At 46.9% G+C, this 19,437-nt stretch overlaps 1 protein-coding gene across 1 annotated transcript in view; it reads right to left on the bottom strand.

The window, feature by feature from the left end:
• Positions 1-12,709, bottom strand: part of TMX4 (thioredoxin related transmembrane protein 4) — a 129,473-nt gene extending 116,764 nt beyond the window's left edge. The window contains exon 1 of the mRNA XM_075338076.1: positions 12,461-12,709. Coding sequence (XP_075194191.1) covers positions 12,461-12,642 — 182 coding nt within the window. The 5' untranslated portion in view covers positions 12,643-12,709. The remainder of the gene's footprint in view (positions 1-12,460) is intronic.
• Positions 12,710-19,437: the final 6,728 nt, after the last annotated feature.

Below are 19,437 nucleotides of genomic sequence, written 5' to 3'. Positions count from 1 at the left end.
ACAGGGACACACAGACAGCCAGGGACACACAGACAGCCAGGGACACACAGACAGACAGGGACACACAGACAGACAGGGACACACAGACAGACAGGGACTGGGAGAGAGACAAAGATAGTTACTATCCCAGGAAACATCGGGTACTACAGCTAGTACTATTCTAAGCATTATTGAGTATTTTTAGCCAAGGCTTATAAATCTATCAAACTTGTAATACTGACTAACAGAATTGGTGGTAATCGATTTGCAGGACCCGGTCCATCGGCCATGTCAGTGACCTCTGGCTGCTGGATGGGAGCAGCAGCTCTTCCTTTGATTAACCAGCCTGGCTCGACATCACATGTGTGCCACACTGCAATTGTAACTTCTGGCCAGACTGGCTAATCTAAGGGAGAGTCATCCATCCAGCAGCTGCAGGTTTCTGACGTAGCCGATGGACCATGTCTGGTGAGTTGATCTGTACAAAGTCTGTAAAAAGTCTACTAAAGAGTAATGTTAGGAACTCCCTAGTTATGAAAAAAATCATTGCCACATCTTATCACAATCCTTCCATGTTGAAATAAAAAAGTGAGGTATTCCTGAACTGATCTTACATCTTAGGTTGCGTGCCCACGATCAGCATTCGCAGCATTTTGGATACAGCATGCTTCGGCTACAAGCACAGTGGATGGTATGTCTAGAACTCCCGTGCCCACTGTGCTTGTTTTTCCACATCAAACACTGACCTGCGAAGCGTCTTTCCAGACCGCAGCATGTCAATTGTTTTCTGCGGAATCACATGCGTCCTCTGTAGGGAGAAAACAAGCAAGAGACCGCAGCGCACTGAACCCTGATCGTGGGTACAAGCTGCTGCGGTCTCCTGCGTTCTCCGGCGGAGGAGACTTGTGGCCCCACCGGTCAGGACCTGCTGCGTCCAGGACACAGTGAGTCCTGATCGTTGGCACATACCCTTACACTAACAAATAGAAAGAATACTAGTATGAGCGCCTACATTCATGGTGACCTTCATCCCCTACAGTGCCGATTGATGGTGACTGCCTTACACAAGCTAATGCAACGGTCTACCAGGGTTGGGTGAGATGGAAGAAGACAAAGCGTCCCTATAAAAAAATACAAATTCAGGCTATGCAGGAGTGATTGTTTCTACTTGTAACATAGGCCACATAATGGACTAATCAGGGCTCTACATGCGCAGGGCAAGGGGGACCCCACTGCTTAACACAATGAGTAGACCTTCTCTCCATCCCCCCACTGAAAACAATACACATCAGTGCCCCGGTCTCAAAAACGATGATGGAACCTGCCTCTACTACGCATTTATATACCATATATGTATTTAAAGAGAACGCGATAATTGCACGAGATGAAATAACCCTTTAAGGCTGGTTTCACACTACGTTTATTTAACATCCGTCCATAACGTTTTTTTAGCGGAAAAACGGATCCAGTGCAAATGCGTTTTCACTTCAATGCATTTGCAATGGACTCGCGTCCACCTGCGTTCGCATGCGTTTGCGTGCGTTAGACACAGGATCCATACTTTTGCGTTATTTTAACATGTTTCAAAAACGCTACTTGTAGCGTTTTTTACGTTTGTCAAAATAACGCATCTCACAGGATCCTTCACATTGCGCCACGAGCTGCAATGCATTTCAATGAGCGCTGGATCCTGCCTAGCAGAATGCGTTGAGTTGCGTTGTAACAGGATCCTGCTTTTGTACTGAGCATGCCCAGAAAGTACTGAGCATGCCCAGAACCAGTCTCGCGTGATCTGTCTATCTCTCCTCCTCCCTCCCCCTCTCTATCTCTGTCTTTCCCCCTTCCTCCCCTCCCTCTCTCTCCCACCTGAGAGCTGCGGACACTCGTAACCAAGGTAAATATCTGGTAACCACTTCTCTTAGTTACCCGATGTTTACGTTGGTTACGTGTGCAGACAGCCCTGCTCCTAGCAGCTGCAGACACTCGTAACCAAGATAAATATCGGGTATCCAAGCCCGATGTTTACCTTGGTTACGAGCCTCGCAGCTGTCAGAAGCCGGCTCCCAGTCTGGCACGTTTAGTTCCCCTCACTCCCGATCACATGACTCCAATGCCCGCCCCTAAACATCCAGTGACAGGATCCTGCAAAGTAAGACATGCGTTTGCATGCGTTTTTTGCTGTAAAAGCAGGATCCGCTTTTGCAGCAAAAAAACGTTCAGGACGCATGTTAAATAAACGTAGTGTGAAAGCAGCCTAAGGAAGGTATTAAGAGCAAATTAACTTTGCCATGCTATTGAAATATTCTAATGATTAAAGCGAGCTTTACACACTACAATATATCTTATGATGTGTCGGCGGGGTCCCGTCGTAAGTGACGCACATCCGGCATTGTAAGGTACATTGTAGTGTGTAACAGCTCCGTGCGATTGCGAATGAACGGTAAAACGTTCATCGCACGCACGTCGTTCATTCCTCATGGATTGAACGTCAGGTTGTTCATCATACCCGGGGTAGCGCACATCGCTCTGTGTGACACCCCGGGAACGATTAACAGATCTTACCTGCGTCCTGCAGCTCACAGCCAGCAATGCGGAAGGAAGGAGGTGGGTGGGATGTTTACGTCCCGCTCATCTCAGCCCCTCCGCTTCTATTGGCCGACTGCCGCGTGACGTCGATGTGACGCCGAATGTCCCTCCCACTCCAGGAAGTGGACGTTCGACGCCCACATCAAGGTCGTATGGACGGGTAAGTACGTGTGACAGGGGTTAATAGTTTGTGCGGCACATTCAATAAAATTGAACGTGCCGCACATACGATGGGGGCGTTGCAAATCGCATACGATATCGTATGCAGAATCGTAACGTGTAAAGCTGGCTATACAGTGGTACGTATCCACTCATTTCTGAAGATATTGGCTTTTTTATATCAAACAATCAAGAGTGCCAATAATGTTTATCACATTGTGCTGACACTTGTGGTTAACATCTGACCCTGGAGCTCTTATATGAACAGGGTAGCTCAATTCATTGTCTATAGGACTGAGAGAGAGATGCATAGTGCAAAACTTTCTTCAGCAGTGCCATAAATTGTGATGGAGCAGAATTTCAAGCTTTGACCATGAGACATCTGCTGTAGAGAATGGGTGATAAATTTGCACAGTACCATAACCACTTTAGAATACTCACCTAACGGTGTGTGCAGAGCAGATGGGTCAAATGGGTGTCTCCGTTCTCCGGTACCGACACCTCCTCTTTCGGCCACCTTTGTCCTCCGTCTTCTGAAGCCGCAGTGCATGACGCATCCTACGTCATCCACACTAGCTGGCTAATTGCCCCCATTAGCATGTTAGTATGTCCCTGTGGGCATGCTATCATGCTAATGAATACGCAGTGTCAGAGGATGATCTCACTCACCTCTCCGCTGCCATCACGTCCAACGCTGGATTTCGACTCAATGCGCATGACCCCCGAAGATTGGGTCATGCACACTACTTCAGTTTGAAGCCAGGATGCATACACCCGGCTTCATAGTGCACATGATCCCTGAGCCGAAATTACGCGTCGGAGAGATGAGCGAGATCATCCTGTGATGCTGTGCATTCATTAGCATGCCCACATGGGTGTACTAATATACTAATGGAGCCCACTAGCAAGGGAAGCAATGCTCTTGGGACTAGTCCCTGCACTCATTAGCATACGATAAAAGATCTTTAGAAATACTTTTTCTAAAGATCTCTTTATCTATGTTCCTGTATACAGGGATGGTTAGGCAGGGTATAGCAATATGGATCTAGAACTGCTCGTGGGTCTTGGTGCATATTACTGTACACCTGACATGTTCCCTTTAACTCTGACAGCGCAATCTAATGTGCTCCGGCAGGGATCTCACCATTCATCGTCACCATCAGCTGCCCCAGAACGGCTGGCTGTAAACTTCATGTTAACTCTTAGGCTAGGGCCCCACTTTGCGTTCACCTACTTGCAGTTCTAAACGCACGTTTTAGGCTTAATTGATTTGGACAAAGTTGTCTTTTTCTGAACTTTAGCGCTGAAAACGCATGCGTATTTACCGCGTTTTAGATGCGTTTTCAGCGCTTTTTACATGCGTTTTCACCTGCGCTTAGACAGATGCATTTTGAACATCAAGACACTGCTTAATAAAGTTTTAACAGTCAAACAGAATGAAAAAAAAGGAAAAAAAAAGGATCAAATCTATATGGGAAAAATAATGAAAATATATCTATTTCATAAAATTATAGCGGTAATATACATTTTATCGCTAAAATAGCAATAAATGCATATTTTTCTTAAATGTAATTGTCGGACTATGAGTGTGTGTAAAGGGACATATAAAATCATTATTTTGATGTCCAAAATGCATGTTTTCTACACTGAAAAAGCAGGTAAAACGCAGGAATTTGAAGGAATCTTGGTTTTTGCCATTTCTCATTGACTTCAATGTTAGCAAAACGCACCCAAAATGGCAAAAACAATTGACATGCTGCTTCTTTGAACGCATGTTTTTTGCCACAAAATATGCAAATTAAACGCAGCGTTTAGAAACGCAAAGTGCGGACTAGAAATCCCCATTTTCCATAGACTTTGCTGGAAAATCAAAACGCATGCTTTTTGGCATGAAAAAGGTGCTTCTCAAAACGGACCTAAAAAGCACCTGAAACGCAGGTGGAAACGCAAAGTGGGGTCTTAGCCTCAGACTATGTGCCCACGGGGAAAGTGTCCTTTGGATATTTACGCAGGAGCTTCCAGAACTACACAGCACAACTTTGTCTGAGTTGTGCTGCGTTTTTGGTGCGGATGTGCTGCGGAATGTCCTGCGGATATGCTGCGGGCATTCTGCATTGAGGATACAGTACCATGGCTTTGGCACTGCATCCTCAATGTAGAACAAGTGCTGGAGTGATCGGTGAGTTCATACTTACCTGTATCGCACAGCAATTTTGTTTCCGGCCGACTCCTGGAGAAGATGGGCGGGGCCTAGACGAGCTCTGGCTGTCACATGACCGCAGCTCGTGCAGGCCCCGCCCACCTCTTGCAGCCCACTCTTGGCTCCGTCCCGCTCTTCTACACCGAAGGAAGAGTCTCCGGTGTCTTCAATCAAGGCAAGTATCGCGATCGCGCGGAATAATCCGCAGGAATAATTGACATGCAGTTCTTTGCGGCTGCTGGAAATCTGCAGCATTTTCCGCAGGTGAAAATTCCGCGGCATTGAAACAGCACTGCCCAAATCCCATAGGATAACATGGGGAGTGCCTGGACTTGCGTAAACCTGCAGATTCGTCTGGAAAATCCACAGGTTTTCCGCAGCAATATCCACAGGCATTTTCTCCCGTGGGCACAGGGCCTTACAGCATGCTGGCTTCAGATTACATGGCAAAAAACGTCCTCTCAAGAGTCCTTTTAACCCCCTTCACAACCAAGGACGTACTGGTATGTCCCTGGCCTTGTCTGTTCCCTTTAATGTGGGCTTGCGTGGCAATCAAAGGTTATGTTCACATAGTGCATAACTACAAAAATGCAGTGTTTTTGGCCCCCCAAAAAAACGCACTCGAGGCAAAAACGCATAAAAAAATGCATACGTTTGGCGCGTTTTTACTGCATTTTGTCCACTACATTTTTGTAAGTGAAATCTAGCCTAACGTGCTCCGGTGGGGATCATGCTGTTCCCCGCCACCATCAGCGGCCCTTTGATGAAATCACGGGGCGCCAATGGCTTGCCATAGCAGTGTGTGGTCAGATGATGACCCCTGTTGCTGCCATGACATTTTTCCAGTGAATGCTGGCAGAGCGCCGACACTCACAGGAGAACAGCATTTCTCCTGATCAGAGCGTGCAGATATAAGGTCCCCTAGGAGGTCTAGAAAGATAAATTTAAATTAAAAAAAAAGGAGTATTAAAAAATATTCAAATATAAAAAAAACTAAGTCCAAAATCACCCCCCCCCTTTGCCCCACTGAGAATAAAACAATTTAAAAAAAAAATACACATTTGATATCCCTGAGTTCAAAAATGCCTGATCTATCAAAATATAAAATCAGTTGATCTGATCAGTACACGGTCTAGTGAGAAAAAAAATTCCAAACGCCAAAATTACTTTTTTTTGGTCGCCACAACACTGAGTAAAAATGCAATAACGGGCGATCAAAGCATCGTATCTACATAAACATGGTATAACGTAATTAGATCCCAGATTAGACAACTACTTCTGATCTAGAAGCACCTGCCCTGCTAAACTCAATGTCAGTGTGCATGAGTCAGCCACAGAATAAGATTGTGCTAACTTGGGCTGCAAGTGAGATCACAGAGAAGGTAAAAAAAAAAAAAAAAAAAGTCTGCTTCAGGAAAGAAAAAACAATAACTAAAAATCTAAGGAATGATGTGGGGTCAAAGTCATCATGTGAGTATTTTTAAGTCGCTTTCCTTTTCTTATTCAGTAGTTTTTATTTATTTTTTATTTTTTTTGTTTGTTTTTTTTAAAGGTAAATTCTACTTTGCTTACTAGAGATTAATGAATTTTGTGCAAAAAAACAAAATGCTCTTTAAAGTGAACCTGTCAGTTGCAATATGCATTCAGAACCACGAGCAGTTCTGGGTGTATATTGCTAATCCCTGCCTAACTGTCCCAGCCTATAGTACATAGATAAAGAGATCTTTAGAAAAAGTATTTGTAAAGATCATTTATGGTATGCTAATGAGTGTGGGGACTAGTCGCAAGGGCATTACTTCCTTTGGCTAGTTGGCCCCATTAGCATGTAAGCACGTCCCTGCGGGCTTACTAACATGTTAATGAATGTGCAGCGTCAGAGGATGGTCAAGCTCATCTCTGCTGCCCCCACTGATTTTTGTCTCAGTACGCATCATTAGGCTATGTGCCCACGGGGACAGTGTCCTGCGGATATATCCGCACGACATTCCGCAGGAGCTCCCAGGAAACAGCACCACAACTTTTGTCTGTTTCCATGCTGCGGAATGTCTTGTGGATATGCTGCGGGCATTCTGCATTGAGGATACAGTACCATGGCTTCGGCACTGCATCCTCAATGCAGAACAAGTGCTGCCGTGATCGGGGAAGTTTATACTTACCTCCGTCATGCAGCACCTCACTTTCCGGCGGCCGGGTCACTGTCAGGCAGCGTCTGGTTTCACTGTGCTGGAGGTGGGCGGGCCTGAACTAGCTCCGGCTGTCACATGACCGGAGCTCGTGCAAGCTCCGCCCACCTCTTCCTTCCTGTACCTGGCTGGATCCACCGCGCTGCTGCCGCTACACCGGACGGAGAAAGTGACTCGTGTCTCTATCAAGGCAGGTAAGTATATGGGACCCTGCGGAGAAATCCGCTACAATAATTGACATGCTGCAGATTTTTCCGCACGGAAATCCGCACGATTTCCGCTGCGGAAAAATCCGCAGCATGGGCACAGCATTTCCCAAATGCCATAGAAATGGCTGGGGAGTAGCTGTGCTGCAGATTTTCGGAAAATCCGCGGCTTTTCCGCGAGAAATCCGCGGCAAAATCCGCGCATTTTCCGCAGCGTGGGCACATAGCCTTAGAAGTCCTCACACTTCCGGTCACACGCACTATGAAGTCGGGTGTACGTGTCCCGGTTTCAAACTGGTGTAGTGCGCATGAGCAAAAATCAGGTCACTTCTGGTGATGTGCACTGACCCTAAGCCCGGAATTCTGAGACGGTGCAAAGGACACAGTTACGTGCGTCACTGCCGATGATGACACTAGCACTAGGCAATGGACATTGAATAGCATGTTAGTATGCCCCTGTGGGTGTGCTAACATGCTAAGAAGGCGGACTAGTCAGGGGAAGTAATATCCATGCGACTGGTCCCTGTGCTCATTAGCATATCATAAAGGATCCTTAGGAATACTTACCCTAAAGATCTCTTTATCTATGCTAGTGTATACAGGGACAGTTAGGCAGAGATTAGTAATATACACCCAGAACTGCTCGTGGTACTGGGTGCATATTGCACCTGACAGGTTCCCTTTAATTTACACTTTGACATGTTTTGTGACTTTTTAGTGTAAAAAAAAATGCATGTTTTTCTAAAATGTTGTACATTGTCTGCTCAAAAAAAATCAGACATTTATAAAGTCAGTCCAGGCAGTATTGGGGTACATCTGCGCAAAAATGGAGTAACTTTTTAAAAAGTCTACGATGATTAACATAAAAAGAAAAGAAACACAACAAGTAAAAACATAAAATAGACTTGAAAAGAAGCAGATTAAGAATAAGGTGCAAATAAAAACAGGCAAAAACACCTAGAAATAAAAAACACAAAACCAACAATGAATAGGGCCCCATGTAAATACTGTGCTGAAGTAAACAAGAAAAAACGCACACCACCGAGGCGATGACCCCCTACCCTGTGTGCGGGGTCTTCTGGTTCCTTTACCAACAAGCAGTGTGAGGGCGGGCGCAGCTGTCATTTACAGTCCGTGCGGCCGTGTCATTCAAGCAGTATTGATTTGTACGGTGCCTCTTGGGGCTCATTCAGAAGCGTTTTCACGTAAATGTAACAGACAACACTTACCCACTATAATGTATAGATTGTGTGTCTGTAAAAAATGAAAATAAATCCCAGACATCTGTTATTTTATTGGCAGCACGGAAGAAAATCACCCATACAAGACTAGGAGCCCGTATATACAGTGCCTTGCAGAAGTATTCGGCCCCCTTGAATTTTTCAACCTTTTCCCACATTTCAGGCTTCAAACAAAAATAAAAATGTAACTTTTATGGTGAAGAATCAACAACAAGTGGGATACAATTGTGAAGTAGAAGAAATGTATTGCTTATTTTAAATTTTTGTAAAAAATAATAAACTGAATATTGGGGCGTGCAATATTATTTGGCCCCTTTACTTTCAGTGCAGCAAACTCACTCCAGAAGTTCACTGAGGATCTCTGAATGATCCAATGTTGTCCTAAATGACTGATGATGATAAATGTAATCCACCTGTGTGTAATCTAGTCTCCGTATAAATGCACCTGCTCTGTGATAGTCTCAGTGTTCTGTTTAAAGCGCAGATAGTATCATGAAGACCAAGGAACACAACAGGCAGGTCCGTGATACTGTTGTGGAGAAGTTTAAAGCTGGATTTGGTTACAAAAAGATTTTCAAAACTTTAAACATTCCAAGGAGCACTGTGCAAGCGATCATATGAAAATGATAGGAGTATCATACCACTGCAAATCTACCAAGACCCGGCCGTCCATCCAAACTTTCATCTCAACCAAGGAGAAGACTGATCAGAGATGCAGCCAAGTGGCCCATGATCACTCTGGATGAACTGCAGAGATCTACAGATGAGGTGGGAGAGTCTGTCCATAGGACAACAATCAAATCTGGCCTTTATGGAAGAGTGGCAAGAAGAAAGCCATTTCTCAAAGATATCCATAAAAAGTGATGTTTAAAGTTTTGTCACAAGCCACCTGGGAAACACACCAAATATGTGGAAGAAGGTGCTCTGGTCAGATGAAACCAAAATTGAACATTTTGGGCACAATGCCAAGCGATATGTTTGGCGTAAAAGCAACACAACTCATCACCAAGAACACACCATCCCCACTGTCAAACATGGTGGTGGCAGCATCATGGTTTGGGCCTGCTTTGCTTCAGCAGGGACAGTGAAGATGGTTAAAATTGATGGGAAGATGGATGGAGCCAAATACAGGACCATTCTTGAAGAAAACCTGTTGGAGTCTGCAACAGACCTGAGACTGGGACGGAGATTTGTCTTTCAACAAGACAATGATCCAAAATATAAAGCAAAATCTACAATGGAATGGTTCACAAATAAACGCATCCAGGTGTTAGAATGGCCAAGTCACAGTCCAGACCTGAATCCTATGGAGAATCTGTGGAAAGCGCTGAAAACTGCTGTTCACAAACACCTCCATCCAACCTCACTCAGCTCCAGCTATTTGCAAAGGAAGAATGGACAAGAATTTCAGTCTCTCGATGTGCAAACTGATAGACACATACCCCAAGTGACTTGCAGCTGTAATCGCAGCAAAAGGTGGCGCTGCAAAGTATTACCTAAAAGGGGATGAATAATATTGCACGCCCCAATTTTCAGTTTATTCTAACAAAAGTTTAAAATAAGCAATAAATATTGTTCAACTTCACAATTGTGTCCCACTTGTTGTTGATTCTTCACCAGAACATTAACATTTTTTTCTTTATGTTTGACGTCTGAAATGTGGAAAAAGGTTGAAAAATTCAAAGGGGCAGAATACTTTCACAAGGCACTGTACCTGTGTTGTCCATTTAAAGGGAATCTGTCACCAGGTTTTTGCTCCCCCATCTGAGAGCAGCGTAATGTAGAGACAGAGATCCTGATTCCAGCGATGTGTCCCTTACTGAGCTGTTTACTGACATTTTGATACAATCAATGTTTTCTCTGCTGCAGATCTAGCAGTTATACAGAGCTCATGAATATGCTGGACTACCTGCAGCACGCCACGTAGTCCTGTAATGATAATCTACTACTGATTAATCAGTGATTTTGTCAAAACTACACTAAGCAGCCAGAAAGTGACACATCGCTGGAATCAGGATCTCTGCCCCTACGTTTAAAGCCCTAGATTAGGTGGCAAAAACCTGGTGACAGATTCCTTTTAAAAGGATTTTCCACTTTAATTGTCTCCCAGTAACTGCACTTTCAGTAAGGTGGCCGGGCAGCGTTGTAACACGATTTACTTACAGATTAACCCTATATCTGCAGGTAGAGTTTTCATAGGTTCCAGGTTCCTTCAGCCCTTAGCACACAGGCAGGGAGGGTGGCGTTGAGCCTCGGTACTTTTTATACACATCTGAGGGAGTAGCTAACGTTGTTGAGAGATGGCGCTCTGTAGACTTGTTATCTGGGAGGCCAGGGCTCTTTATCTGGCTGAGCGCCTGTCACAGCGAGCGTAGTGTCTGCTACAGGGCGCTGCTCCTCGACTTCTAGGACAAGATAACGCCTCCATGGGCCACAACTAATTCATAGGACATCGCACTACAGGCGTCAGGAAGTTGTAAGGCTGTTTATGTGACAGACGACATTTGCTGCCTAACTGCTCTAAACTAAAATGTTAGTACATGACAGTGAACGGCGTTCACACAATTTCTACCACAGCTTGAAGACATCATCCCACCTTATTCAGGAGCACAATGCTCCCCTGCCTCCCACCTGCCAGGGGAGCTCCTGCTGGACTGACGGTCCAGGTCAGAGGAGTCGCACCGCCGGCCCAAACTGCGCGCCCACAATGACGCAGCCTTGCCTCTGTAGCTTATGAGAAGCACAGCAGCACTGTAAATGGCGGAATTGGGAGCGAGCAGTGAGTGCCAGAAACTTAAAAAAGCGCTTACAAGATCTATTAAAAACAGCTTGTAAGCTCAGGGCACACTCACCCACCGCTGCTGAACTGCAACCGTAACCTAGACCAACGAGCGGTAAACCATCAAATTAAAAGTCTCTCTTCAGATCACAGGATTTTTAACAAGTGAATTGCAAATAGTAACTTTACCCATGATGAGAGTGAGCATCTCACATCCAAGTCCTGAACACTTAGGACCTGCAGTCAGCTCCGAGGACAGCAGGGGACAAAGAGGGGAAGCCGGGAATGATCTGTAGGGTACTGGGAAATATAACTTGGATTTCATTCCTGGAAATCCCCACTGATTGTAAGCGTACGAGTCCAGTGAGCGGTCCTACTGACTGACAGCCATCTCTACATGCACATGAAGGCTGTCACTGAGTAGCCCCGCCCACTGGACTTCTATACATACAAATTCCAGGGATTTCTATGAAAAAAAACGCAATTTTTATCTGAAATCTTTTGTTCCAGAGACGCTATTGCCAATGCAAATTTCCTGAGTAGAAGCGTCTCAGCCTGTGATGACAGCAGCACAACTACTGCGCTCACCGCGCACACCTATGGCACTCACCGCACACATCAGCTACAGCACTCACCTACCGCGCACACCTATGGCACTCACCGCACACATCAGCTACAGCACTCACCTACCGCGCACACCTATGGCACTCACAGCACACATCAGCTACAGTGCTCACTGCGCCCACCTATGGCACCTTACAGCACACATCATCTACAGTGCGCACTATGCACACCTATAGCTCTCTGTACATCCTCCATAGCAGCTGACTCCTTTACTCTCACACATCTTTCTACCAATCAGAAGCTACAGCCAGTCATGTGATTTTTAAAGCACTTCCTGTTTTCTTTTGATTAACACGTCTGAGGGGAGGGGCGGGGCCTGTCCCCATGCGGACATCTGATTGGCCCTGGTGTTACATATTGCCGACTGTCAAAAGCAGCAGCAGCCGCTTACAGTGGGCAGAAGAGGCTTCGCGCCTGCTGAGACCCCCAGACACCACCGCTGACAGAACGTTATACAGGGCGGAGCGGGGGCAGCAGTGTGCGGGCTCCGGCGGGATACTCACAACGTCACCATCCAGTGCCCCTCTAGCACCGTCGTCCAGTTGCTGGAGGTGACCGTCGTCACTGCGCCCTCCTCCTGCGCCACTGCGCACAGCCCGGGTGTCCAGCACAGCACCGACACCACGGCCAGGAAGCCCGCCGCTCCAGCTCGCCTCGTCCGCAGACTCCCCGAGCGCGCCATCATGTATTGGTAAATGCCAGACTGTACGGGCTCCTTCCCGGTATGACGTCACTTCCGCCACGTGTTAGGGGCGTGGTCTGATTTTACAAGGCGCGAGGCGACGCTATTGCACTGCCAGTGCCACTGCCTCCTGCGTCTCGCATTTGTGGATGCGCTTCTCCTCTGCAGCGCCGGTCTCGTCATTCTTCGCCCTGACTGACATTGCCTCCTGCACAGGGGGCGGACAGTGTCCTCAGAGTGGGAAACGGAAGGGTTTGGGTTGTGGGTTTTTTTTTTTTTATGGTGAGAAGGCTCCATGCTGGTGGCTGTGTAGTGGTATTTGGATGGGTTGGGGGTTAGGCGGCTTTCACACTACGTCTTTTTAACATGCGTCCTGAACGTTTTTTTAACGCAGAAACGGATCCAGTGCAAATGCGTTTTCATTTCAATGCATTTGCAATGGACTCGCGTTAACATGCGTTCACCTGCGTTTGCGTGCGTTAGGCTGGTTTCACACTACGTCTTTTTAACATCCGTTGAAAACGTTATTTTAGCGGAAGTACGGATCCAGTGCAAATGCGTTTTCATTTCAATGCATTTGCAATGGACTCGCGTTAACATCCGTTCACCTGCGTTTGCCTGCGTTATAGTGAGGATCCAGCGACTTGCAGTTTTTTAACATGTTTCAAAAACGCTACTTGTAGCGTTTTTGAGCTCCGTCCAAATACTGCAAATTGCTGGATCCTGACTATAACGCACGCAAACGCATGTGAACGCTGGCGTGCTGATAGACAGGATCCTGCTTTTGTACTGAGCATGCCCAGAAAGTACTGAGCATGCCCAGAACCAGTCTCGCGTGATCTGTCTATCTCTCTACTCCTCCCTCACCCTCTCTATCTCTGTCTTTCCCCCTTCCTCTCTCTCCCACCTGAGAGCTGCGGACACTCGGAACCAAGGTAAATATCGCGTAACCACTTCTCTTAGTTACCCGATGTTTACGTTGGTTACGCGTGCAGGCAGCCCTGCTCCTAGCAGCTGCAGACACTCGTAACCAAGGTAAATATCGGGTATCCAAGGCCGATGTTTACCTTGGTTACCAGCGTCTGCAGCTGTCAGAAGCCTCCTCCCAGTCTAGTTCCCCTCACTCCCGATCACATGACTCCAATGCCCGCCCCTAAACATCCAGTGCAGGATCCTGCAAAATAACATATGCGTTTGCATACGTTATTTGCTGTAAAAGCAGGATCCGTACTTCCGCTGAAAAAACGTTTTCAGCGGATGTTAAAAAGACGTAGTGTGAAACCAGCCTTATAATGAGGATCCAGCGACTTGCAGTTTTTTAACATCTTTCAAAAACGCTACATGTAGCGTTTTTGAGCTGCGTCCAGATACTGCAAGTCGCTGGATCCTGACTAAACAGCATGCAAAGGCTGCTTTCACACTACGTCTTTTTAACATGCGTCCTGAACGTTTTTTTGCTGCAAAAGCGGATCCTGCTTTTACAGCAAAAAATGCATGCAAACGCATGTCTTATTTTGCAGGATCCTGTCACTGGATGTTTAGGGGCGGGCATTGGAGTCATGTGATCGGGAGTGAGGGGAACTAAACGTGCCAGACTGGGAGCCGGCATCTGACAGCTGTGGAGGATCGTAACCAAGGTAAACATCGGGTATACTTGCTTGGATACCCGATATTTACTTTGGTTACAAGCGTCTGCAGCTGCTAGGAGCCGGGCTCCCTGCACACGTAACCAATGTAAACATCGGGTAACTAAGATAAGTGGTTACCCGATATTTACCTTGGTTACGAGTGTCCACAGCTCTCAGGTGGAGGAGAGGGAGGGGGAGAGACAGAGAGGGAGGAGAGAGAGGGACTGATCACGGGGCTGGTTTCTGAATGAACATGCTGCCTTTTTTTGTCACAAACTTTTGAATCCAGCACCATAGACATCCATTACAAGCTTGACGGATTCCTGCGTGGCGCGTTAATTTTGACGGCCAGAAAAACGTTACATTCTGCGTTGCTCTCGCCTGGCGGTCAGTCAAAAAGCGACTGACCGCGGCGCAGCAGATGCAACGCAAGGTCATCAGTCGCAATCCGCCACTAATACAAGTCTATGGGACACAACAGAATACACTAAACAGATGCCGTTTATCATAGCCGCGGATTGTGACTGATACATTTTAACGGAAATGTGAACCTAGCCTTAGCGGTTGTGCTTTATGGCCGCTCACTGTGAGCTTCTAATGGATCAGAGCTGGAAACATCATGGGACCTCTTGTTGATTACGTCAGGTCTCCTGTGCAGAGCGGATGGATACTGACCCTGAGGTGGCAGAATAATTCAGCTTTTGGTCATTAGTTGTAGTACTTTAGTCTCAGACTGTATTTTGGGGCACAAAAAACTGGGTCCTGTCACTACTGGGGGCTGCAGGTCGTGTACAATTCACAGGGAATGTACTGAAGCTGCGAGCACAGTGCTGTGGAGGGGGAAATATGGGGAGTTACACAGGGCAGACAGCGATGCTCCATGTTGGGGTGGGCCTACACTGGGCAATACTGCATATTGGGGGGAGGGAGGCTTGCAGTGGGCCCATGGATGCATGTTGGGGGACTGGCAGGCGGCCATGACTGCACGTTGGGAGGCATGCAGGGAGCCGTGGCCGCATGTTGTGGGGGGGGGAGGGGTGGGCTTGTGCTAGGCAGGTGGCCGATGCTGCACATTGAGGGTGCTTGCAGGGGGCGGTGTTGCACGTTGGAGGGCTTGCAGGGGGTGAAGCTGCACGTTGGGGGGGGGGGAGGGGGCTGCCTCTGAGGAGGGACTGGCCAGCCCTGCAGAAGGGGGGCGGGCCGGCGCTGCAGAGGGGCGGGAGGGATTTATCTCCCTCTCTCTTCCATAGCCGGCTATTGCCATTCTCTCTCTGCACTCGCTGTACACCGGTGTAATGCGAGTGCAGTGCGATCTTTCTCTTGCCCCATACACTTGAATGGGTGTGAGAAAGCGTTTTTTCGCACTACAGTTGCAGCATGCTGCGATTGTTTTTTCGGTCCAATTAGGGCTGAGAAAATAATCGCCCATGCGTGCTGGGACATAGGTTAATATTGGTTCGAGTGGAATGCAATATTTTATCGCACTCCACTTGCTCTGATTTTCATGTGTGTGTGGCTTAGGCCTGAATGCAGAAACACAATTTTAGAGGACTCAGATACAAAAGATCTTTTTCTTTGTCCCCGATGTCCCACATGGTTTTATTCTATGTATTGATTTGTAAAGTTGATTGTTATATATTTGTATCCCCGACCTGTCTCCTCCCCATCACCCTGTAGACTGTCAGCCCCCTGAGGGCAGAGCCTGCTCCCTCTGTACCAGCTTGTCAGGATTGGTTTATTCGCTGTAAGGCTATGTGCGCACGTAGCGTTTGTCCCTGCAGAAATTTCTGCAGCGATTTGAACAGCACACGTGCGCTTCAAATCGCTGCAGAAAGTGTCCGTAATGAAAAAAAAAAAGATTCCATGCGCTCTGACTACAGCCCCTCCCATAGACAGTGCAGGGGCTGCAGGCAGAGCGCAGGAAAGAAGTGACATGTCACTTCTTAGAACGCGCGCAACGGGCAGCAGCCGAAGCGCTGCGCTCTAATACCCCACGTGCGCACGTCTCCTGCATAATCTTAATAGATTGTGCTGGGGACGCAGGACGCATTCAGTTCCGCTGTGGTGCAGATCGCAGCATAACTGCACGCAAACACACAACGTGCGCACATAGCCTAACTTAGAATCTGTATTTTGTGTGTAACCCATCACCATATACAGCATGGAATCAATGGTTCTCTCCAAATAATGTATAAATATATTTTTCTCCTTTTGTTAGAATTGATATACTTGTTTTAATAAAACCTGACTTAGAAGTATGGGATGATTTTTTTTTTTTCATTTCTATAATGATAAAGCTCGGTGTGACATTGGTGAACAGTAACTGCCGGTTGGTTCTGTATCGGGCTGCGTTCACACATTGCTCTTTCACAACTCACACAGTCCCCACATGCAGAACCCACACTAAATTGTTCAGATCTCACTGACCATTTACTTTTTGTCTTCAGCAGCCCCCTGATCCTCACTTAGGCCGCTTTCACACCTCCGGTTTCTGCAATGCGGCACAATCTGGCACTTTGCAGGAAAATCGCAACCGTTTTTTTTTGCTGCCGGTTGCGTTTTTCCTGCATAGACTTTAATTAGTGCCGCATTGTGCCGCATGGCCTTGCGTTCCATCCGTTTTTTGCCGCATGAGGCAGATTTAGCCGATGCAGCAGCTGGATGGAACGTTGCCTGGCACTTTTTTTTGTGCGGCAAAAAAACCCGCATTGCGCCGCATCCGGCCGATGCGGCGCATTTTTCAATGCATGCCTATGGCGGCCGGATGCGGCAAAAACCGCATCCAGCCGCCGCATGCGGTTTTTGCCACTGCGCATGCTCAGTAGCATGCCGCAAGCGGCAAAAACCGGACGGGCCGCATGGGAAAAACTTATGCAAAGGATGCTGTGTTTTCACCGCATCCGTTGCATAGCTTACACAGCCGGATTGAGCCGCACATCTCAAGCTGGATGTGTGACAGCAGCCTTATGCACCCTTTATATTAGGCCCCAGCCATGTTTCTCATTGTTTCCTGCCTTTTGTGGCAACATAGCTCCATATGGCTCATACAGGAATTAAAAAAGGGGTTAAAAAAAATCAGAAGTTTGTCCGAAAAAAGTGGCATATATTTTGCGCCATTTTCCGTGATCCGTAGCGTTCTCATTTTTCGGTATCTGTGGCTCAGTGACAGCTTAGTCTCGAGCTGATGTTTTTAATGGTACCATTATTGCACATATGCTATATTTTGATCGCCTGTTATTACATTTAGTGCAAAAATTGTGGTGACCAAAAAACATAATTTTGGCATTTAGAATTTTTTTTTTTTGCCGCTACGCTGTTTACCGATTAATTGATTTTATATTTTGATCAGGCATTTCTGAACATGGCGATACCAAATATATGTTGCTGAAATTTGATGCAGAATCTTTACTGTAAGAGCAGTGAAACTTTGGACTGCTCTGCCACATAATTTTGTAATGGTTGATTCACTACTAAAATTTAAGAGGCCTGTATGCATATATTGAAAAATATAATATTACTGGTTATGTGCACTAGATTCTATGATGGGACAATGATCCAGGGAACTAGTCTAGTTGCTGTATGTGGAGTCTGGAAAGAGATTTTTCCACTAATATGGTGCTTACTGCATGCCCCAGGGTTTCTTTTGCTTTCCTCTGGATCAACATGTTAGGTTATATTAGAATATTGCAACACTGACTGTGAGATGGAGGCTGAAGCTGAGAGAAAGCTGCAGAAGTGTCAGGCCGGAGTCACACTTGTGAGTGACTCGCACGAGTATTGCATCGCATCACACTGCTCGGCTGCGCACTCTCCTGACAGGAGCGGATCAGTTACATGTATTCTATGCAGCTGAGACTCCGGAGAGCATCAGGCCGTGTTGGGTGATGCGATGCGAGACTCGTTCGAGTGATTCACAAGTGTCACTCCGGCCTTAGGCTATGTGCGCACGTTGCGTATTTGCATTCAGTTACGCTGTGATCTGCACCGCAGCGTAACTGCATGCGTCCTGCGTCCCCAGCTTAATCTATGAAGATTATGCAGGAGACGTGCGCACGTGGCGTATTAGAGCGCAGCGCTTTGGCTGCTGCCCGAAGCGCGTGTTCTAAGAAGTGATATGTCACTTATTCCGTGCTCTCTGCATGCAGCGCCCGCTCCGTCTATGGGAGGTGCTGCACTCAGAGCGCATGGAATCTGCTTTTTTTTTTTTTTCATTATGGACTCTTTCTGCAGCGATTTGAAGCGCACGTGTGCTGTTCAAATCGCTGCAGAAATTTCTGCAGGGACAGAACGCTACGTGCGCACATAGCCTAATCACACACAGCTCTGCAGTGATCAGTCATTATCCATCACACCGGGAACACCCCTTTTAATTAAAATAATATCTGGAGGTGGAGTTAACTTTCATTTACATAAAGTAATAAAAGATTTATCCACAACAAGGAATATGATAGGAGACATACAGGTATGACTTTTCAGCATTCTATAACCTGTGTGCCCATATTAACAGTTTTAAAATGTCATAGTGGTGACAAAAAACCCTTTACGACCAAGGTAAGTCCTTGGTCCCCTCCCTCCTGTAACCACGGGCTCCAGCGGCGAGCACACAGTATTCCCTGCACATGCCTGCTGACCTGACCAACAGAGATGTGTGGCTTACAAGCGCAGGTGAATCCACAATCCACCTGTGCCTGCTAACACTTTAGATCACGTTGTCAAATACTGACAGCTGGATTTAAATGCATAGATTGCGCCTTTGGGCTCTTCTCCACTTGCGATTTTCCTGTGCGAGTGTGATCCGATAAAAAATCGGATCGCACTTGCACCAGTGTTAAGCATTGAGGCTGTGTCCTCTTGCTAAATTTTTAACAGCACGACTCGGGCTCTCGGTGAAATCGCAGCATGCTGCGATTTCACCGAGTCTCCGCTCTCGCACCCCCATGCAATCCTATGGGAGTGAGAAAAAAAATCAGAATACAGGTGGCATACGCATGTCACGCGGATCCTTGACACTTGCATACCGCGTCAGACTGGCTACCGGAGGAATCGCCAGTAATGCCTGGCCTCGGTTACATGCACTGAACTCCGGAGCTGTCACCTGAGCTCCAGAGTGCAGCCTGAACAGCGAGCGCCGAGTGATTGATTCCCCGGCGATTGCAGTTCAGCACAGCTG

Source organism: Anomaloglossus baeobatrachus, chromosome 3, assembly GCF_048569485.1.
Source record: "Anomaloglossus baeobatrachus isolate aAnoBae1 chromosome 3, aAnoBae1.hap1, whole genome shotgun sequence".
In the NCBI taxonomy this organism is placed as follows: Eukaryota; Metazoa; Chordata; class Amphibia; order Anura; family Aromobatidae; genus Anomaloglossus; species Anomaloglossus baeobatrachus.
This window is presented reverse-complemented; position numbering and strand designations above follow the sequence as displayed.